The sequence below is a fragment of the Aristolochia californica genome, unplaced genomic scaffold (assembly GCF_029961685.1).
Source record: "Aristolochia californica isolate CCGP_79_NKW_82.1479 unplaced genomic scaffold, dmAriCali1.0.hap1 SCAF_11, whole genome shotgun sequence".
In the NCBI taxonomy this organism is placed as follows: domain Eukaryota; kingdom Viridiplantae; phylum Streptophyta; class Magnoliopsida; order Piperales; family Aristolochiaceae; genus Aristolochia; species Aristolochia californica.
In genome coordinates, this window is record NW_027181782.1 from 10,009,500 (window position 1) to 10,033,970 (window position 24,471).

Below are 24,471 nucleotides of genomic sequence, written 5' to 3' on the forward strand. Positions count from 1 at the left end.
AACTAAAGAAGCACACACCCTTTTACCCCCGCAGAGACTTGAACTTAAGGTCTCACAATAGAAATCCCCATTTGACAACCTAAGTCGCAAGAACAACCTCTGTTCGAAAAGACAACTAAAGTATTGAGAAAGAAAAATTTATCAACAATTAACTTCAGAATAACCTTCATTTCAAAAAAAAACTTTAGAATAACCTGTCTAGCATGTTCTTCAACCCAATCCCTGTCGATCATAGGCAACGAAGCCTCCACCTGAGCTTTCGTCTTCAAACCTTTCTTCCTATCGTCTTTCCCGCTCTCTGAAAGCCATCAAGTGGATTCGCCGGTATCGTTGGCTGGCGTTGAAATCAAATCAAATACGAAACCTTAATCTAAGCTTCATCTTAATTTTCCAATTACAAGACCCACCTGCATAAAATAGGATACACTTCACCCACCAACAGAATAAAGCCTCATCGATCTAATAAAAGAAACCAAGTTTTGTTATGAAGATGAAATAGGTTGACAACAATGAGATCAAGAGGATCAAGGATCATTTACATAATAACTTCCAAACAAAGGATCTTGATATTTTCAGTATTTTTGTGGTATTGAGATCATGCAATCTTGATTTAGTATAAACCTATCCCAAAAAAAATTTGTTCTTAATCTATTGAAGGAGATAGGGATGTTGGGGTTTAGACTTAGTGACACACCTATGGAGCTCAATGTCAAGATAACAATTGAAGCAAAAGGAGATGAATTGTTAACGATCCAGATAGGTTTCAACGACTAGTGGGAAAGCTGACTTATTTATCCATCACAAAACAAGATTTTGCAATTCGAGTTAGTGCCATAAGTCAATACATGCACTTCCTATGTGATTCCCACTAGAGAGCTTTAAAAAGAGTTTTTGAGCTATTTAAACATGCTCCATGGAAGGGTTGTTATATAAATCTTATTGACCTATATGTATAAAAGGTTTAACATATACAAACTAGGTGGGTTTGTCAGATGATAGGAAATGTAAGTTTGGGTATTGCGCCCTAATTCTCATAAATTTGTTTACATAGCAAATAAAAAAAACAAAATATGGTTGCAAGATCAAGTGCAAAAGCAGAGTATAAGGCGACGATTCATGTGATTTGTGCGCAGATTTGGTTAAAATCATTACTCCAAGAATTGCAGTTGACAGTTGAAGGACTGATGAAACTCTATTGTTTTTTTTTTTAAAGAAGATGTATAAGCTGTATTAAAAAAAAGATAAAGATTACAGTACCTTGCTAAACAGGGCCTTCCTCCACAACAAGGTGTTGGAGAGAGACGCCTAATTTAGCCTGAGATGAAACTCTATTGTGATAATCAAACAGTTCTTCACATTGCAAATAACTTAGTCTTTCATGAGTGGACAAACATTTTGAACTTGATTGTAGTTTCTTATGAGACAAGATGTAGAATCACACTATCTCTTCTCAATAAAAGTGGTTTGCCGATATATTCACCCAGGCCTTGTCATCAGCACAATTACATTCGCAATATTACAAGTTGGAAATCTATAACTTGTATGCTCCAACTTGAGAGGGACTATTCGAGTATATGAAAAACCATTTCCTTGTAAAGAAACTTAAGAGGTTAAATCATATTATGGAATAAAGAGTGCTAATTGAAAGTCAATCTTCATGTAGTTTAAGTTATAAACTAATAGATTTGGAGATAGATAGTTGCCTCCCTTCTTGCATTATGAGGCTCTAGAACACATTAGGATCTAGGTCCATCCCAACCGAAGTTACGAGGTCTTTTCCCACCTAATATCCGTATGACTTTTCTTGATATTTACTAATATGGGATTATTTCCACTATCACTCCCCTTTACATAAAAACCTACTCAAAGGGACAATGGGTCTAAGACAAAAATAACACATATAGCATACAAACTAAAATAGCAAAATCAGGCCTTTTCCCAACTAAAAACCACATGACTCTTCTTATTATTTACCAATATGGAATAATTCTCACTAACAAATCTTACAATGATCATATGGTTTGTATTTGATAGGAACATGTTAGGCTGAAAGTCAATCACTTTTCCCCTCTTATAAATTCATTTAGGTAAGAGATTAGTACATGGAGAAAAACACTCTTCTCAATACAACTTATAAACTCTTTTTCTACTTTTTGAATGGCATAAATTCACTTATTTTAAGTACAAAAACAATAAACTACAACCAGAAACAAAAGTCATAAAGTCTGGACATTGAGAGGGACTATTTCCAACTATACCCATGTCAGCAAATGTCTGAACCCCATGAATATATTTCTTATCAACCAGATTGCAGGATTGCAGAGAAAAACATATTGCCATGTGGAGGAGGTCAAGTTGAGGCAGGTTAATCTGGACGTTTCAGGGGTACATACCCTTAGGAGTAATCGCATATCTAAACATCTAATGTCCTATGCACCAGATAAAAATTCAGATGGTTGTGGAACCGAGTACTAATATCACCAAAACCTGCTATGAATATGCTTGAATATATTATACTTAGTTATGTAAATCTTCACTATATAAGTAACATTATTTATGTAAACTTGTTACATACATTTAAAATGACCTTTACGATAATGATGCCTGAGTGTAGGAGATTGCATTGTTCACTATAGAGGTGGCAGCACGCACTAAGCCAATTTTTTAAGCATTGCAATTGTGTTGAAAGCCTGAGCTACAAACAACTCTAAATCATGGTGTCTTCTTCATCCATCATTTCCCTGTAATCAACTCAACCTGCCTTTTTCTTTTTATTTTTTAAAAGGATGAAATTAACTCTATCAGCTTGTTATGTCCAAAAATTCATCAACTGCTTTCTAATAGATACATTGTAAGGTCACCATGTTGTCAACTTCCGCTTGTGCTCAAATACTTATCTTCCTCTTTAAATCTAATTTAATTTCAGGCCTCTACATGAAGCAAACAAGAGGAAATACCAATTCAAGTTTCACGAAAGAAGATACAACAGACATAATAGGTCCTGAATTTTGTAGCTTATCTATAGTATTGCAAAAGGGTTCACTAAACTCATTTGGAATCTAATACCAGTCTGAAACTTTGTTAAAAAATGGAGGATTGCTGAAGAGCATATATTTCCAAATTTTTTATTTAATTTTATTTTCAACATAAGTCAGTACTCCAAAGGGTCAAATCAAGATACATATCGGATATACAAAATTCTAGTCAAGCTTTCAAAGCATATTCAAGTTAATCTTCTCATAAATAATCCATTCCAGAATATCTGCTCCTAAACATTTCATTCAAATAGCACGCAACATTCAATATTTTCTCATCTTACTATTCTTAGCAAACAATACTTGGAAGAATCGGTGAGCAATTTCCTATATAAACACCAAAAGTACAAAGAAACACCAAATAAAACTAGAATAAACCATCAAGACAAAATATACCGCAACAAGAAACAATATGTTTTTATTGTAACAAACATTCAGAAAAAATGACTAGGAATATATGAAGTGTTTACCTTCCATGAACCACAAGAGTAGATACACCAGTCTTCTCAATTCATCTAGCTCTATGGTGTCTTGAGGTGGCCTAAGAAGTCGAATTTTACAAGTTACTGGAGTGTCTAAGTTCCTTCTTAATGTAGTTAAAATCTGCATAAAATGAAACTACGGAATGACACCGGATAAAAATAGCAATAATCAAGATAAAAATCCTGAAACTGCCATATCTCAATAAAGACGCATCTATTACATCATCGATAAGCTCCGGCTTTGACAATAAAGCTACACCCATGCCCCCACTGATAGAGAATGACTTGGGGCAGCCCATGTTGATGTCAATAGCCGCTACATCTTTGAACCTGAAAGTGGAAATACACTCCAAAAATTCTCCAATTATGATGATCATGCAATGACTGAGATAAACATTACCAGAATGCAGAACTTGAGAAATTAATAGTTATGTAATAGCCTTTTCTTGTCAAAGTTATCTTGCATAATAACTAGAAATGGTAAGAGTTATATAAATTCCATATGATTGACCGGTTAGACCAGTACTTACTAAGTGCAATGCCTCAGTAATTGATCACCAATTAGATTTACTTGTTTACAACTTGATCTATATTTAAGATACAACAAGAATAAACATACATCATCTGAGCAGCAGCAAGAGCCCTCACGGAATCTGAAGTACCCAATCTGCCTCCTTGGTGCAAGTCCTGAAAACTAAAGCTGCCATTCCTTTCTACACAAAATCTGTAGTAGCAAGAGACTCTAGAAGAAAACAGAATTGTTTTAAGAGATTTTACCACAGAATGAACAAGAATTTGTGTAAAACCACTATCCTTCTCTCAGTTAACAGAGGACATGATTTGGTACCAGTAAGATCTAGCAATCTTAGAACCATATTTCCTCTATGCTATACACCTAGATAAACAAACAATATTTCCTAGTCAAGCTGTGGAAATTGAAAATCATCAAAGAACATAAAACAAGTTCTAAACTATAATTTTGATGTTTAAAACCAGCATACGGTACCATTTATCTTCCATTCACACTTCAGCATCTTAAGATCGATTATCTCTTCTCCGTAAGTGATGTCTGCACCATATTCTGCAGCTAAAAGCCGAAATGGTAAAGTTCCCTACATGCACTAGAATGGGATAGCACTCTTTAGTGCAAATTAACAGCTAAAGAATGAAGGAATCAACCGCAAGAAAAGAAAAAAAAAAAAGAGGCATGGTACTGCCAACTGACCACGAGAACCATGGGGGCGAGGACGTGCTTGTTCTCATACTCCATCTTCGTTTGTAGGCAGCTCGGTAACGAATCGAATCAACACAGACCAAAGTTCCTCGCCCTCTTTCTTTTCGTGCCTTTGGGCGGGGGAAATCAAGAGGGCAGTGACCCTTTCCCGCTGGCGCTGCTGAAGGAGGCTTCGCAGCCGTTGATCTTCTGGAGCGCCTTCATCTTTCACCGCCAGATTTAATCACACGGTTTCTAAACTAACTGCGGGGTTTAAACTCTGTTTGCCTATAAATTAAGGTTCCAGCTTCCGTATTCTTCCATTCCTGCTCCGCGGTTAACTCAATTCAGTCTTCTTCCACTCAACTGCTCCCTTCCTCTTCTTCCACTCCAACTTCAGTCGTTTTTCCACTCAACTGCTCATTTCTCTTCTTCCACTTCAGTCCGGTGCTCCTTCCTCTTCTTCCACTCCAGGTTTCGTATTCTTCCAATGGCTTCTAAACTAATTCGCCACTCCACTTCAGTCAGTCTGCTCCTTACTCTTATACCACTCGTCTCCGATGCTCCTTCCTCTTCTTCCACTCCAGTCGTTCCTCTCCTTCAGTTGCCTTCATGGCTGATTACCCCGCTGCTTCTCCTGTTCCTCCCCTACTTACACCTGAAGAACCTATGTCTATTGAAATGAGTTTTAACCCTTCGTGTCAAGCCCCAGTCGACGATCCCACGGCTGTCATCTCAATCTGCCATCAAGTCTTCTGTATTTGTCCTATGCCGGAGGGAGCCCATATTGAACAAGTTAATCTCCTTATACCGGCTATGAGCTTTCGTCTGCCGCTTTCCTTATTGTTGGATCAGAGTCATTGGCAAAATGCAGCCTCCGGAATACTGGACCACTTCTCCTTCAGCTCCGAGGCGTACGCCCAACTCCTTGCACATCTCTATATTCTTGGAGGTGATTGGGCGGAGATCACGTGGAGGAATAGGCGTACGAGGTTGGATGTGGCTATTGACGTGAGTGAGATGATCGAAATCCACATTCAGCCACTGTTTCCCGCAGAGCCTGAGTCAATGCCGTCGGCTTCTGTCGGCCAGAACATGAAGTTGAAGGAGGTCAGCGAGATAGCTGCCGGAGAGACTTGCGCAGTTTGTATGGAAGAATTAGGAGGATCGAGGAAGGAGGTGACGGAGACTCCATGCTCACATGTGTTCCACAACGAGTGCCTCCTTCCATGGTTGAGCAGAGCGACTACATGTCCTCTCTGCAGATCCTCCCTGATTAGTTGATTAAACGAATCAAAAGTGGTTTTTGTAAAAAGTATTGTTGATTGTACAAAAACTTCCCTCAAAGTATTGTTGATTAAAGCAAATAAAATGCTAGTTTCTGTTCCATTGTGATGGTATTTTTTCTTTCGTTTCTTCGGGATCTTGCGTTTGTTACAAGCATGTTTTCGTTTAGATTGGCATTGGTACTAATATGCTGAATTGGTTTCATCTATCATTTAAATTGAATTTTATTTTAACCTAGATTTTGAAATCTACAAATTATGATCTTCCATAATTTCTTCTTGTTATTTAAAAGTATAAACATAGATTTGAAAGCAAGTATATACATAATTTGTAGTAGATTTTAAATTATTATTATTATTATTATACCACCACTATTTTTTTAGAGTTGGAGGTGGGTGCACTAACCCTACCTCTTTCTTACTCAAGTTAAGAGAAGCACTTTATTACTATAGCAATAATATTTATTTTTTAAAATAATAAATTTTAATAAACTAAATATAATTATTATATAAGATATGAATTACTATGTTTATCTTACATATTATAGTATATCATATTTTATATTTTTAGATTTGAAAACTATCTATTTTTAATAAGTATTTTATTTTTATTTTAAGCAATAATATTTATTTATTTTAAATAATAAATGTTAATAAAATAAATATAATTATTATATAAGATATGAATTACTATGTTTATCTTACATATTATAGTATATCATATTGTATAGTTTTATATTTGAAAACTATCTATTAGTAATAATTGTTTTATTTTTATTTTAAATAATAAATGTTAGTAAAATAAATATAATTATTATATAAGATATGAATTACTATGTTTATCTTACATATTATAGTATATCATATTGTATAGTTTTGTATTTGAAAACTTTCTATTAGTAATAATTATTTCATTTATATTTTAAATAATATTATTCTTTATTTTAGAAAACTCTACGAGTATATACTATTTTATAATAAAAATAAAAAATAATATCATATTCGTATATACATGTTAACAAGCATAAATAACCCTAAAGAAAGTTTATTCTATTTTTATGTGAATATTATATATTTTCTTAGATTAATGTCAAAAGCAATTACATTTTGAATCGTGCTTACTCACTTTATATTAATAGATATTTTAAAAATAAAATAAATTAAAATTTTAAAAATATTTCTATTCCTTCTCTATTTTTTAATCGATGGCCTTAATTTTGATTTATAATTTTTTAAAAATATATTAATTTTTAATTTTTATCTTTTTTTAGTGCATCCAAATTAAAAACTAAATAGAAAAGACTAGAGAGATTTTACAGTTTTGTGCAAAGCCACTTGTCGGATGATGACACACCTGAAGCACGTCATTGCCCTTTTTCCTCCTCCCACCCTCCATAAATTACATAAAATAATTAATTAAAAATAGAAGAAAAATTCATCCTTTCCTATATTAGTGCCCAAAATGAAAATTTTAGTTTAAACTAAATAACTAATTAACCTAATCAACACATGATTACTACACTAATAAGTAATTTAATGTACTAATTAATTAAATAAGATATTTCATTAACAAATTAAGATAGATTGCGGTTTAGTCTAAATTAATACAATAATTATGTGTGAAAATTAACTGATACACTAATTAATTAAAAATAGATAAATAAAAATTAAAAATTTAATTTTAATGAATATAATAAATAAATAGTATTTTAATAAGAACATAAAACAGATTTTTAAGTAGTATAAATTAATAATATATTTCCACAAAATAAAAAATCATTAGTTTAATTAATTATAAAAAATAAAATAATTAAAAAAATTACTTGAGCAAATGCTTACTTTCACAATATTTTAATTATCACTAATTTAATATAGTAATAAAAATATTTAATATAATAAATAAATAAATATTTAATTTATTATTAACATAAGATAGATTTTTACATAGTATAAATTAATAATATACCGCCAAAAAGTAAAAATTTATGGGTTTAATTAATTATAAAAATCGGATAATTAAACAAAAATACTTTATCAAAGGTTTATTTTAATAATATTTTAATTATCACTTTTAAATCACTAATTTAATATAATAATAAAAATAATTAATATAATAAATAAATAAATATAATATTTTATTAATAACATAAGATAGATTTTTACATAGTAAAAATTAATGATGCAAGGGAAGCTAAGAGCGAGAGGGCAGAGGGAGCTTTGACGCAAGGGAAAGTGGATGAACTAGGATTTTGTTAGGAATCCTAATTCACCTACTTTACTCAGGAATGAGTTCAAGTGAACGAACAAGTTCATCCAGTTCAACTCGCCTCCGATGTGCGCACTAACGCCTTCGGGTCAAGTGATAGTGTAATCACTTACACTTTCATTTTACTCGTGCACGCACTAACACCCCCTAGAAATGTCTTTTGTTTTCACTAAAATGATGTTTTCATACCTAGACTCTTAGACTCTTCCATATGAATTATGTTTCGTAACAAAAACACCGAGGAACATCAAGGACAAGATCAATACATTGTACATACCAAGTTATACAGTTCATATAAATATATAACAAATAAATATTAAGAAACATAATTTTTCATATGTTGTGTCTTCCTTGGAGAAAAATTGGTTTGTTGGCAAAATAAAAAATAGAATATTGTAGCCCGGCCTGGTGCAGAAGTTGAATACAGTGCAATGGCTGGCACAGTAAACAAGTTGATGTAGGTTAGGTCAGTCTCACGAGAGTTGGGTTTCAACGAAGATGAGTTGATGAACATGTTTTGCGATAATCATGTTGCAATCTTTATTGCAAGTAACCCATTTTCCATGAGAGGACTAAACATATTGAAGTGGATTGCCACTTCATTCGATATGTGGTGATGAAAAATGCGGTAGTGACTCTGTTTGGAGATCAATTAGGAAATGTCTTCACTGAGGCCCTTGGCAAACGAGAATTTATGTTATTCTACAACAAGTTGGGACTCATGGATATATGCTCTAGCTTGAGGAGGTGATAGAAATTACCCTTCATGGGTATTTTTGTCATTTTAGCCTTTAGGGGTATTTTGGTTATTTTAATACTTAGTGGTTAATTTTCTTTATGTAATCTTGTTCAGCATGTTAAATTATATCAGTGGTTAATTTTTCATGTACACAGGATGTGTAGTAAGGGAGAAGGTTTATTAAGTATATAGGAGTATTTTTGCAATTTGTAACTCAAAGTACCTATTTAAGAAGTCTGGGATTTCGTGCACAGCTCCCAACGAAGCCTTTCAGCACTTCAAAAATCTCTTCTTCTCCTTTCTCATTTTTCTTTCTATTTTCTCCTTTTCCTTCACCCAAATTTGGAATTTTACAAATACTTGTGTCATAACCTAAATTGTTCTTGTACTCTTCAATGGGGTTAAGGTAGGTGATATTATCCCTGTGTGAAAATAATGAACTACATAGCCATTCTCATTCTCGAACAAAAAGCAACATTTTTCGGTAATGGGAATCATTATTGGAGATCATGCAATAATTTCAATAGCCAGACAAGATTATTCATTACTCAAAGTCTATTATTCATTGCTTCAGGGTTTGAAGGATCAATGGAAAAGAATTACTCTTCATTGAAGCTTTGTCTGATATGAAAGCAATTCTAGAACCAGAAGCAGAGGCCACCTCTTTGAGTACTAAATCAAAATCAGAATCAAGTGACTAATAAGTGCTTGTTATGCAGGTGGTCTTGCCGAAATTGCAAGTTGGAAAGAGTTACTCTTCATTGATGCTCTGTCTGATATGAAAGCGATTCTAGAACCAAAACAGAGGCCACCTCTTTGAGTACTAAATCTTTTTGGGATCTTGTTCGTGGCAATCCAAAATCAGAACCTGATGGTTCCTTGATGAAGAAAGGAAGAGACTCAAAGCGAAGTACAGAAACAAAGCACCTCTATTTTATCATTTTAATTGCTTTTGCCCTTCTTCTTATGTCGGTCTTAATGGGGTTAGGGCCGATGTTCTTCAGTTGGTGAAAGCATATATTGTACTACATCAAATCTGATGGTTCAATCTGTAACTTATATTGTTGTAATGATAATTCCTTTAAAAAGTCTCTGGTGTGAGTTTTAGTAGGATACTCAGTTCTAGAAAGTTATAAATAAAGGATTAGAGACTGTTGCTATAGCTTTGAATCAGATTTAATTTTTATTCAAAACACTTTGAACTCAAGTTTAGCATCTTCTTCTCTGCTTCTCTTTGTTTTTGTTTTGCTAGTTTCCTTCACAATCCAACATTAGTTTATAGGCTGCATTGCAGAAACAGTCAAGAAGATGTAGGAGACATACCAAATGTTCACGACACGTTTCTACAGCAAGGAAAGGAAAATTTTAATAAATGAATCTCATTTATACAAATCTAAAACCATATTGTATTTTGAGGAAAAGGGGGTGTATTTATTAAACCCCAAGGCATACAGCAATCAAAAAACAAAAATCAAAGAGAGGGGCCCTTACAATGAGGGATTGAAGGGTAACCCCCTCTCTAGCTAGAGAATCAGTAACAGAATTTGATAATCTAGGAACAAAACAATATTATCTTGAATTTCACAAAAACAGAGTTGATGACGCAAAACCCCAAGAGATAACTGAAGCTTGAAGTTCAGTTGTTGTTAATTTTCACAAAAGAAGGCTACACACTTACACCATGAAGTGCAATTTTCATTTTATTTTAGTTTCCCCTTCAATAATATTTGATAATCTAAATGCTAGGAAACGGAGTTGTCGAATCATCAAAACAGAGGGATATGTTTGATGAGATCAGTTACCTAGCAAACGATCGTAACCAGCTACCTACATATTAATCGAAATGAGGAAATTAAAACCTGTAGATTCTGTTTCCTATCGAATCAATTTATTGCAGATATGCAAAACGGAGATCTGTTACAGTATTATTTGTCGCAAGTAAGAAGTTTTTGTATAATTAACAACACTTTTCACAAAAAAAGAAAAATTGCAACAAAGACTTTGATTCGTCTAATCAATTAATCAACTTCGAGCTTGGATACTGGGAGTGGAGATCTGCACCGAGGACATGTAGTCGCTCTGTTCAAGGAAGGAGAGCTTGGATAATGGGAGTCGGAGGGAGATCTGCATCAAGGACTTGTAGTCGCTCTGCTCAAGGAAGGAGAGTTTGGATCAAGGATGTAGTCGCTCTGCTCAACCAAGGAAGGAGACAATCAGTGTGGAACACATGTGAGCATCGAGTCTCCGTTACCGCCTTCGTCGATCCTCCTATAATTCTTCGAAACAAACCATACACGTCTCGTCGATTGGGGTTGAGAGTGATACGAGGTTCTTATGAAGTAGGGGAGTATCGATCAATGGAATACGAGGAACAGGAGAAGCAGCGGGGTAATCAGCCATGAAGGCCACTGAAGAAAAGGAACGAGTGGAGTGGAAGAAGAGGAAAAGAACACCGGAGTAGAAAAAGAAACCGAGGAGCAGAGGATGGTTGGAGACTGAGGCTGGAGTGAACCCTTAATTTATAGGCGAAGTGATTAGAAACCGCGTAGTTAGTTTAAATCTGGCGGTGGAAGATGAAGGCGGTTCACAAGATTAACGGCTGTGAAGTTTCCTTCAGCGGGAAACGGTCGCTGCTCTCTTTATTTTCCCCGCCCGCCCCAAAGGCACGAAAAGAAAGAGGGCGAGGGAATGTGGTCTGTGTTGATTTCTTCGATTCGTTACCGAGCTGCCTGCAGACGAAGATGGAGTATGAGAACAAGCTCGTCCTCGCCCCCATGGTTCGCGTGGTCAGTTGGCTTTTTTTTTTTTTTTTTTCTTTCTTTTTATGAATCTACGATTGCTTCGTATTTCTTCCTTGTGCAGAGTAGTATTTCTTCGCTTCTAAATATTAACGTTTGTTCGTATTTTTTCTCTCTTTCGTCTCTACCTAACCAAGCAATATATGATAAGGAGAAATCTGGCGTTTAGGTAATCAAATCAGTGTTTTTTTTTCTCTTTCTATTTAGATTTTAGTATAATTTAAATGGACTGTTGTTGAATCTGGAACACTGATTTTTTGCTGCTACTGTCTGAAAATATTGGTTCCAGTGGGCGAAGCAGTTGAATGCTTCTCTTGAAGAAGTCTGATCCAGAGATTCCTTGTTGTTCTGTTATAAAATAAGCCAGTCAAAATAAAACATGCCAAAAGAACTAAAGAATCGACTGCTGAGAGAGAGAGAGAGAGAGAGAGAGAAAGACAAGAGAAAGAGATAATAAGCCAAGCCCCAACTCATGCATATTTGCCGTGCCTACAAAAATAACACCACAACTACCCAATCTTGAAACACAAACAGCCTCTTCAAGGATAAGAGGCTTGTTGTTGTTGGAGTCCTCCACTACTGAGATAACGTGCTCTGCAACCTAGATGTGGACAGTGTTCCACTACTGGGTAGTAATAAAAGCCTGTATGTCAGGATACTTACAACTGAAGGGGTTGTCCGTCCAGATCGATAGGCATGAGCATAATCACTGATCGTCCAGTAGAAAAAGGAGTGTGAAGGATCAATATCCCAGTGAATAGATGGTTTATACGGTGCAAGTCATGCTAAGGCTGATTCAACACAAGAAATGGTGCTGTTGTCTTCTTCCACAAGAATGGTTCCCGGTTCGGGCTCTACAAATCACCATATATGTTATCACTAGTAATTGAATCTGCTTTAGACTCTCTCTTTGGTGGCCTGGTTTTTATATTTCTGAAGCCTCTACTACTGGCGAGAACAAAACTGCAGTTTCTTATGTTCGTTCAATTTTTCTTTACTGGCAAGAACAAAACTGCAGTTTCTTATGCTCGTTCAATTTTTCTTTTTCTTTTTGTTTTTTAATCAAGCAAGAAAGGAGAATCCATTAACAAGAGGACCCCTGGAGAAGTACAAACATGGAATACAAAAGAAAAAACTACAAAAAATCAAAGGAGGGAAGACAGACAACAAGGTTTTGCCGGGTGACCATCTTAAGCCAAAACATCATCTATATTGTTGGCACATCAAGGCGTGTGAAGCAAATCTGCCTGGTGAGCTTTTGCTCCTATTGACCTAGCTGATAACAACTGTAGAGTCCCCTTTAGCAATGAGAGTTGAAGAGAAGTGGCAGGCATAGAGCCCGAGGCCAAGGAGGAGAGCCCTCAAATTTGCCATTGTAGTGTCACTCTGGCTCAAAGGAGCAGAGAAAACGAGGATGTTACCATTAGTATGCTTCATCATCTGCAAAATGGAAGTGTATTTACCCATTTCAACCTCATATCGCCACCATCAAGTTAGAAAACTTTATAAATGCATTGAGAGAACCAAATCCAAACCTCAGGAATTTTATTCATCTTCTTCAAGAATGACATAATAGGAGGCCCAAGAATTGGGTTTTCAAGTAGCCAGACAAAGAATCTCAAAGACAAGCCAGTCAAATGAGGAGCTGGACGGCATGCAGAAGTCCATGAAAAATGTTCAGTAAATGATACTTTTAGTTCTTCTTACTCGTAATCAAGATCATTGATAAAATTAAAAAGAATCACTAGAGCCATTTTGCCGGATTTCAATTTTGAGCTCAGAACAGAAACACATAAAAGCAAAATTTCTTCAATTAACAGACCTTTGATCACTTCAGGTCGATACTTCAAACATTGATATATAGAAATGAAATTGATAATAAATATTTTTAAATTAATAAATATTTTTTAATTAATAAATATTTTGAATCGATAACAAAAGGTGTTAAATAGGTAAGAGAAATATTTTTTATTTAATTAATATACTTATTTTATTTTTTAATATAAGGTAATAAAATGAGTACCAATAAATTTGATTTTTAAACTCTATAATAATTTTTTCAAATATTTTTAATTAATAAATATTTTAAATCAATAATAAAAAGTGTTAATTAGGTAAGAGTACAATTTTTAATTAATTAATATACTTATTTTATATTTTATTATTTTAAATATAAGGTATATAAAAAATCTACTGATAAAATTTATTTTTAAACTCTAAAATATATTTAATTATTTTTTAATTAATAAATATTTGAAATCGTTAATAATAGGTTCTTCATGGATGATGACATGGTTTGCCACATAATATTTTAAATTGACCTTGGGGGTTTTGTGTCTTATTTTCTTGTTTTAGCGTCCCTGGGTCTTATTTACGTAGGAATGGTTTTTATATTTTCTATAGAAGATTAAAACAACTCTCCTTCTGAAGACCGCGGAATATGCTCTCTTTCAATCTCCCATTTTTTCTATAAACATAATCCAGATAAAACCTTTCCTTAAAATTTGAGAGTGAACCAAGTTACTGACTCTTGAGTGGCCATTTTGGACTTCAAAGTTCTGCACTATTTCTTGTTTTTGGCCTAGATCGGTGGGTCGAACGATTTCTTCCAAGTCTTAAATTAATCTAGGTCGGTCTACTGATTATCAATGTTAATTGTTTCAATTCTTTTCCAAGTTTAACCCTGGTCTGCAACTTGTTCTGATATGTGATTGGTAAGAGACATTCAGTGGTTAGTGTAAACACTTTGTTTTAAAGTTTAAAAGTTGGTTTGGCTCTTCTTCTTTAGGTATTTGGAGATGAAATTTCTCAGAAGTATGAGAACCAATAATTTTCTGATATTCATATGCCTCCTGCTTTCGATTCTTAAAGTGAAAATAGGTTTTGTTGCAGTCACTTTCCAAGTGATCACTTTTAATAATTTTCTGTTGAAGAGTAGTGGTTGAAATGATTAGAGAGCTTTTGGAACTGAGAATTTGACAAATGGTACATTTTTTATGGTGCATTTGAAGAACCAAATCATGCATTTAGTATATTGGTGGGTTGATGATTATTGTCATTGAAGCTTATACAGGGAATTTCCTAATCTTAGTACCAACTACATTGTTTATGTGTTTTGCTAATTGCATAGAGTTTTCGTCACATGCTAACCGATTTTTTGTTTTCTTGGCTGTTGTTCATTATGTTGTGGCTTACTCTCTTTGATAGACATGCTTAGATGCTGATAGGTCTTGGTGGCCTTCCAAGTTGTTACCCCTATGGTTGTGGACTTAAAATGATACAATTTACTCAAAACACATGTAAGACACATATTGAATCTCATGAATGTTTCTCTTAGCTAAATGCACAATACCAATGTTGTAGAAAGCTAAACATATATGCAAAAGAATTGGAGCATCAGGGCTGATGAATCTCATTCAGATGGATGATTCCGATGGCAAACATTATATGATTGCGGAAATTGGATTACCAAATGTAGAGGAGGAAAATGGAAAACTTGAGACAAATAAGAATAACATTGTAAAGTCTAGTTGCTAGTTATGACATCTACTGCAACCAAGCAATATATTCAGATGGATGATTCCGATGGTACTCATTGTTATTACTGACCTGTTCTAACTCATGATTTGTTCATATTGATCCTCCTCTAGGTAATGGAGTTGGAGCTCAGCAAGCTAGAAGACACTATTAAATCTATCCATGAAGAGATGTTTTATCTTCGCGAGGAAGGAGGAAATGCAGGATCTGAACGGAACCACTAATACTAGAACGGTTGTTTTAACCAGTCTTTCGTTCTTTATCTGCTTGTTGGCGGCGGGCTTGCAGCTATGGCAGTTGAAGACCTTTTTTTAAGAGGAAAAAGATTCTATAACTCCAGTCGTGTTTATGTGAGATACAGTAGCCCATTTCCTCTTTTGTAGTTTTGAAAACTAACATACTTATACTTGCTTAAATTATTTTCCATAGATTGGCAGGAGAAAACAATGTTAATGGAAGTAGATATATTTTATTCCAATGTGGGATCAATAGGCACATATGTTATTAATAAATTAATAACTTAGTTTATTATATTCACTTATGTTATTTTTAACTTTATTTTTTTATAATTAATCATGTGCACTGTTAATTGGCTTATATAATTACTGTATTAATGTACAATAAATTGTAATTATTAAATAATATAATATCTAAGTTAATTAATTAGTATATTAATAAATTTTAATTTTACATTAAATTACTTATTAGTGTAGTAATCATGTTTTTTCACCTAATTTAGGGTTTAGGTCTTATGTTTTATTTAAGTATATTATTACAAGTTACTCATTCTCTTGTTTTTTATATTTTCTCGTTTTGGGGCACTAACACTGGAAATTGTTATCCAGTGGACATGAACTCGTCCATACTAACACCAAATTTGAAGTTGAAATTCATATAGATGATTCTAATGAATTTGAAGTTGAAGTTTATGTTGACTAACCCTCCTTAAACAATTGAGAGTTGAATATAGAAGCCAAAAAGCATTTTCTAATTTAAAAAATAATTAGTAAATTTTTTATTGTTTTCAAAAATCTTTTTTTCATAACACTTTTCATTAACTCTAATTTATTAAAAATATAAATTTAAATATTTTTTATATTTAATGAAATGTGTTCTAACAAAATTTTTTTTGAAAACTTTAAAAAAATTACTAATTAATTTTAAATTAGAAAATATCTTAAATTGATGATAAAAAGGTGTAAAATAGGTAAAAGATTAATTAATTAATATATTTATTTTATATTTTATTATTATAGATATACAATAATAAAAAGTGTAGCGATAAATTTTATATCTAATCACTATAACAAAGTTTTAATTTTTTTAATTAATAAATATTTTAAATCAATAATAAAATGTGTTAAATAGGTAAGAGTAAGATTTTTTAATTAATTAATATACTTATTTTTTTTTGTAAATATAAGGTAATAAAATGTGTATCGATATATTTAATTTTTAAACTCATTTTTAATTAATAAATATTTTAAATTGATAATAAAAGATCTTAAATAGGTAAGAGTAAGATTTTTAATTAATTAATATACTTATTTGTATTTTATTATTGTAAATATAAGGTAATAAAAAGTGTAAAGGTAAATTTTATTCCTAAACTCTATAATAAAATTTTAATTAATAAATATTTTAAATCGATAATAATAGGTATTGCATCCACATAATATTTAAACTGACTGTGAAGGTTTTTTGTGTCATTTTACGACGTGTAGATGACAAAGATGGAAACTCTCTGTTGCATCTAGCTGTGATTAATCATGATCTTTCAATTTTGTATTTTCTCGCTACACACAATAGAGTGGAGACTAGTACCGTGACCAATGAAGGTGTTAAGCTCTTGACCTAGCCATGGCAGATAGTGATCCACAAGCATAGAAGTTCACAGGGTAATTTACCCATTTCAAAAGACCAAAGCGACAAACAAATCTCTGTTCATAACACCCTTTCTACATTTTTTGCCATTTTTACCCAACTTTTTTAACATATTTAGATAAATGATGAAGTTTTGAACTTATTTAGAAAAATAATCGACTTTGACCGGTCAATTGAACACATGTAAAGTCAAAAGTGACACGTAGGCTTTGACCGATTATGTATCACTATGTCATCATGACAAATCAGCACTCGATGAGTCGAACGACACATCATCACTCGTGTAGGATGCCACATCATTAAATGAAACAAAAACCCTTAGTTTAAAATATAACATGCAAACCATGTCATCATCAATGTAGTACCTTCTATCATCGATTTAAAATATTTATAAATTAAAAAAATATTTTACACTTTAAAAATCAAATTTATTGACGAAATTTTTATTACCTTATATTTAAAAGTATATTTATTAATTAAAAAATCTTACTCTTACCTATTTAAAACATTTATTATTGATTAAAATATACATTAATTAAAAAAATATGACAATTTTATATTAGAGTTTTAAAATAAAATTTATCAGTGCACTTTTAATTAATTTATATTAAAAAATTATAATAATTAATTAAAAAATCTTACTCTTAACGATTTAACACCTTTTATTATCGATTTAAAATATTTATAAAATTAAAAAAATATATTCAAAAAATTAATTTTAGAGTTTAAAAATCAAATTTATTATAAAAATTTTTATTTCATTATTTTTAAAATAATAATTTATTAAAAAGTATATTAATTAATTAAAAAAATTTACTCTTGACAGCAACTAGGTAATACGCCCAACAGACCAATCTGTTAGGTGCGGAAAGCTACCACCTACAAGAGTAGACGAAACCGATTTGACACCCTTCCCGCCCATTCTTGACCGCCTCTCATGGGATTCGAACACGGGACGTGGTGTGCCCAGCTCTGTTACCATGACAGCGGCTAGTTAATACACCCAACAGACCGATATGTTAGGAGCGGAAAGTTACAGCCTACAAGAGTGGACGAAACCACTCTGACACCTACCCCGCCCACTCTTGACCGCCTCTCACGGGATTCGAACGTGGGTTGTGGTGCCCAACTCTGATACCATGACAGCGGCTAGCCAATACACCCAACAAACCGATCTGTTAGGTGTAGAAAGTTACTGCTTATAAGTGTGGACATAACCACTCTGACAACTCTTACCTATTTAACACCTTTTATTATCGATTTAAAATATTTATTAACTGAAACAAATTTGAAAATTTTATTTTAGAGTTTAAAAATAAAACTTATTGGCACACTTTTTATTACCTTATGTTTAAAATAATAAATTATTAAAAAAATATATTAATGAATTAAAAAATCTTACTCATACTATTTAACACCTTTTATTATTGATTTAAAATATTTATTAACTGAAAAATAAATTGAAAATTTTATTTTAAATCAAATTTATCGGCACACTTTACATTACCTTACATTTAAAATAATTAAAAATAAAATATGTATTCTAATTAATTAAAAATTCTTACTCTTACCTATTTAAGACATTTTATTATCGATTTAAAATATTTATTAATTGAAAACATTATTCAAAAAATTTACTGTAGAGTTTAAAAATCAAATTTATTGGTACACATTTTGTTACCTTATATTTAAAATAATAGAATATAAAATACCCTTATATTAATTAATTAAAAACCTTACTCCTACCAAATTAATACCTTTTATTATCGATTTAAAATATTTATTAATTAAAAAATATTTAACAATTTTGTTTTAGACTTTAAAAATCAAATTTATTGGTACACATTTTATTTCCTTATATTTAAAATTTTAGAATATAAAATTAGTATATTAATTAATTAAAAATTTTACTCTTACCTTTTTTACTCCTTTTATTATCGATTTAAAATATTTTTTAATTGATAAAATTGAAATAATTATTGTTGAATTTAGAAATAAAATTTAGAGTTGAGTACTATACTTAGAGCTCTATTGGATAATAAGATAATTAGTAACTAAACGAGATCAAGTAGTGTTGATGTCAAAGCCCATAAAATTTTTCTTCCACTGCAAAATGCAACAAAGAACCCATAAAATAGTATAGTTGACCAGAGACTTAGTCACATGATGAAACTAGTAGTAATTAAATGTACCCAAATATGTAAAAAATAGTAAATTTAAAAAAAATTCATTCAATTTAGGTCAGCTTATAGAGATCAATAGCATGACTTGTCTAATACAAGAAAACAACAAGTTCTGAGTATAGTATTGAGTAAGTCAAGGTCGTTACTAAAATATCTTGCTAAGTATGTCTTTGACATTCAAAATAAATCAAGAGGTTTGCGAGAAATTGGAACTAAATCCTAGCCACTATCAAATGTAAGACTATAATCCATACAAACGCTTGCATGATACCTAAGTTGTTTCAGCAGTGCAATTAAATGCCCAACAATGGTTGTTGAGTACAATGAGAAAATTGTGGAGATTATCACTAACGAGAATATCTTTCTTGCAAGCCTTTTGACGAGTTGAAGGAAACAAATGAAAATAATCATTACCACTACTTTCAAATACCAGACAAAAAATCAATAGCTAAGCACACCCGAGTTCAAGATATCTTTCTCTGCTTGAACATTGCGAAGGCGAATGAAATGCTATCACCGATGCCTAGATTTGATGACACTTTGGTGAGGTAGTCACATGCAAATGTCAATCCCATCAGAAACTTGATTATTCTACTGTCACTTCAAATCAAAACTAAATTTTATATCTCTGGTGCATATAAATGATGGGATGGGAGTGCTTACCCAGAACTAACCATGTATCCCAACTCAGTGGCTGCAAGTAAAAAAGGAAGGTGAGTTCTGGCACTTATCCCCGGTGTTGCTGGTACAAAAAGTGTCAGAGCAAATGAAAACAATTTTCATAAAAAAAATAATAAAACTATATAGACAAAATATATACCTGGACTCCAGTTAGCTTTATTACATAGGCACTAACCATAACTTCCACTAAGAACGGTTAAATAATGTAAAATTTTAAAATGACTAATTAATACATATAGAATACCAAAAAATAAAAGACAATTATCAATACTAATACTTAAATTTTACAAGTAGTGAAAACGTTCACCTTGGATTGCTACTTCCTGAAGTGCTTGTTGGGGCGTTAATTGGTTGGTTTAGACATTTTTTAGTATTATGCCCTGATTGTTTACATCTACAAAAAACATAGGTACCACTTTCTCCTTTATCCATTTTTGTACGAACTGAACGTGGTTGATCGGGTTGTTCCTTTCAATAGGTGGAACAACTCGTACACCCGTATTAGGCCAATAGATTTTATCTTTAGGAGGATAGAATCCAATTGCATATGTTTGTCTATATGCCTCTATTGTATACCAAAGACCACACAATTGATTGAAATCATAATTGATTTTTCCATACATCGCAATTGCATGGGCACAAGGAATTTTTTCCATTTGAAAGTGAGTGCATATACATGTCATATTCTCCAAATCAACCTGATACAACCTTTCCTGATCCACACGGGTTTCATACACATTATCTTGATACTGAAGTACATTACATGATTTTGCTATATCCACCTTATTTTTTAGAGAAGCATCAGCAGAGGGAGTACAAAACGATGTCATCTTTCCCGCAATTTCATGTCTTTTCACAAAAAGTTTATTTAATCTATAAAATGTTCATGCCTCTAATGCTTTAATTGGAAGACTTCTAGAACATTTCAAAATATTATTAAAGCTTTATGACATATTGGTGGTCATCACACCAAAGCGAACATTGCCATCATGCGCCACTGACCAAAACTCAAGACTCAATCCTCCTTCTGTCAATAATTCTTTTGCTCACTCACTTTGTTGCACAATCAACTCCATTGTCTGATCAAAATCTATAGTATTAGTCTTCATTGCTATAAACCATATGATAACAGTTAAAGTTTCATTTTTGAATATCTTATTGAATCAAGACATTATTAAAGCTCTAAGATATATTGGTAGTCATCACACCAAAGTGAACATTACCATCATATGCCAATGACCAAAACTCAAGACTCAATGTTAATAATTCTTTTGCTTGCTCAGTTTGTTGCACAATCAACTCCATTGTCTGATCAAAATCTATAATATTTGTCTTCATTGCTACAAACCATATGAGAGCAGTCAAAGTTTCATTTTTGAACATCTTCTTGAATCAAAATATTATTAAAGCTCTAAGACATATTGGTGGTAATAACACCAAAGCGAACACTGCCATCATGGGCCAATGACCAAAACTCAAGACTCACTTCTCCTTCTGTCAATAATTCTTTTGCGCACTCACTTTGTTGCACAATCAACTCTATTGTCTGATCAAAATCTATAATATTTGTCTTCATTGCTACAAACCATATAAGAGCAATCAAAGTTTCGTTTTTGAATATCTTCTTGAATCAAAATATTATTAAAACTCTAAGACATATTGGTGGTCAACACAAAAGTGAACATTTGCCATCACACGCCAATGACCAAAACTCATGACTCAATTCTCCTTTTGTCAATAATTCTTTTGCTTGCTCACCTCATTGCACAATCAACTCCATTGTCTTATCAAAATCTAAATATTTTCCGTCATTGCTACAAACCATATGAGAGCAGTCAAAGTTTCATTTTTGAACATCTTCTTGAAATTGGTAACTATATGACGAATACAAAAGCGATGAAAACATCTTGGAGGTGGAAATTGTCTCTAGACCGCCCTTCTCAAAACCTTTTGACGATTTGAAATTAAAGTAAATGGTCTTCTTCCTTGATTAACAAAACGTCTAGACAAGCTAAAAACCATTTTCAACCTTTTTGATTTTTTGATTTAACAACAGCAAAAGCTAGAGGAAAAATACCATTATCCCCATCAAGAGCAGTAACAGTCAACAGAAATGTTGGATACTTCATATATAATTATGTTTCATCAACACTAATAAGGGGTCTATAGTATTGGAATCTAGCAATGGATGACCCAAATGCTCAAAATACACATTTAAATATCCTTTCATGACCAAATTCATCACAACATAGTATGTATTCATTTGCTGGATTCGACTCTTTGGCAGAGGTTGAGAGAAAATCCACGTTTAGAGAGGAAACTGTCATTAAAAAGCAATTGAAATATTAAAGTGGCATCCACCCAATTGACACTCAATTTGGTTGGTTGTAATAAGGAATCCGATCTCGTTTATTTCTTTAAAGACCCTCTAATTTTGTCCATTTATCTGATTATTTATTTGTATTTATTTGTTTGGTAAAAAATTAAATATTCAAGTAATTTTACCCCTTTACCCGTTACTATTTATTAAATGGAAAATATATACGTAATAATTATAAAGATAGTTTAGTTGATGTGTTTCTAATAAAAATATTGTTATGCAAGTAGAGGTAAAATAGGCTAGTCTATTTCTTCCTACATTGATATATATTAACTATGATTTTCATTAATTTATAGTACTTTTTTGTATGAATATAATTTGAGTTTTATAATTTTATAAAAATCTTTTGTTTTATCTATTTATTTAATTTATTCAAGCCCAAAAAAGGGAACAAAGGTCTCCATAAAAAAGTTGCCTTGCACTTTATGTCCATTTTATAAAAGTGATTGAGGAACTCTCTGAACTTGGGATCTTGATTCTTTGGCCATCTTGAAATCCTGAAGTTCAAGTGGAATAAAAAAAAACCGAGAATGGGAAGGGAAAGGGAAAGTGTAGGGATGTCTCATTGTTTGAACTGAGAACTCGATTCCATCCCCTTGATAGTTCTGCTGTTTTCTCAGTCCTCCACTATTGGACTAGTCGAGGTGATTCAACATTTATCATAATTCTTCTACTTGGGCGAAGCCCATTTTTCTGCGGAGAGATAGGGAGCCGTCGCTTATGTCTGCAAACAGTGGCCAACATCCTTTATGCTTCGAGGGCTAAGTAAAAAACAGAGGATTGGATAAGAAACCTTCAAATTTTGAATAAAACCATCTTTTAATCATTTAATTATAATAGAATCACTTCGTAAAAGAAAGAGGGATTAATTCTTTTCTCTCCTCCGAGTTCCAACACCAAAAAAAAAGGAAAACGGATCGTGCAAGGAGAGGAAGAGTAACAGGCAGCTCCCTCTACTCGCAGACAGGAGGCCCTGAGTGAAAATTACTTCCTCACTAAAATCTAAGCATTTTGATAAAGCCATAATTGTAAGCATTTCAGAAATCGAAACAAAATCTCTTATAAACTAGTTACAAGATAGATCAATGACTTCCAGAATAAGATTGTAGTCCAAGATATCGATTAAAGAATTAGTAATTAATATAAAGAATCAAAGAAACTTTCACAGTGAAACACAAAATTAAATTCAAGTGTCTGTTTACGAAGGAAGTTATCATCAATAGAAGGTCTATTGAGCAAGCAAACAAACTCCTCTGGGCCGAACGTTCTTCCTCGTTTCAGCTACCTCACGAAGTTTTTCTTGAGCCCTTTTTATGGTGTCAGCAAAACGGTTCTTCAACCGGAGTTGGTGATCGTTGCAGCAATTGGCAGATAAAAGCTCCGGGCCATCAATATGTTCGATGATAGGAGAAAGCATTCCGGTCGGTAGTTCCGAAGAAAGAGTAGGCGCAGCATTAATCCCTTGCAGCACTTGCGATCCACAATGGACTTCTGAAGTAGTTGGAAATATCTTTGTAACCAACTTGAGGCGCTTCTTGGTACTGTGACGATCCTCATCTTTGGACATGGCGGTGCGTTTCGGCATTTGGTCGAGCGATGGAGAATTTGAGAGAAGGTTGAGAGTGAAGGATTTGAGAGAAGGTTGAGAGTGAAGTCGAGTGAGTGTTATATATAGGCCGAGGTTACAGAGAGAATTCCAATTGGAATGGGATTTGAATTGAAAGAAACCGCGTTTCCTTTTTTAGGATAGGAAAGAAAGGATTAAGGGCATAAACTTGGTAAGTAGAGAATTCGCACGATTAGCCTTAAAGACTCGCTTGCATAGCTGTAATCCAACTTCGATGAAGGGGATGGAATCTGGCCAGAAGGGTAGATCTCCAAGACGCCGAGCGTGTCGGAGATGGCGGAGTGAACGGCATTGGTGGAGACCTTTCTTCTGTTCTTCATCTTCGTCGTCGTCCCTGCCTTCGCTTCTTCGGTCCATTTC

At 32.9% G+C, this 24,471-nt stretch overlaps 2 protein-coding genes across 2 annotated transcripts; one reads left to right on the plus strand and one right to left on the minus strand.

The window, feature by feature from the left end:
- Window positions 1–308: 308 nt before the first annotated feature.
- Window positions 309–4,787, minus strand: LOC137943603 (uncharacterized). The gene is made up of 6 exons (XM_068789066.1): window positions 4,743–4,787; window positions 4,519–4,629; window positions 4,137–4,330; window positions 3,739–3,847; window positions 3,506–3,638; window positions 309–334 (listed from the first exon to the last, which is right to left on the minus strand). Exons 1-6 carry the CDS (start codon window positions 4,785–4,787, stop codon window positions 309–311), a joined length of 618 nt encoding a protein of 205 aa, XP_068645167.1.
- Window positions 4,788–5,342: 555 nt separating this feature from the next.
- LOC137943605 (uncharacterized RING finger protein P32A8.03c-like) lies at window positions 5,343–6,014 on the plus strand. Its single transcript, XM_068789068.1, has one exon. The coding sequence runs from the start codon at window positions 5,343–5,345 to the stop codon at window positions 6,012–6,014; it is 672 nt and encodes a 223-aa protein (XP_068645169.1).
- The last annotated feature ends 18,457 nt before the right edge of the window (window positions 6,015–24,471 follow it).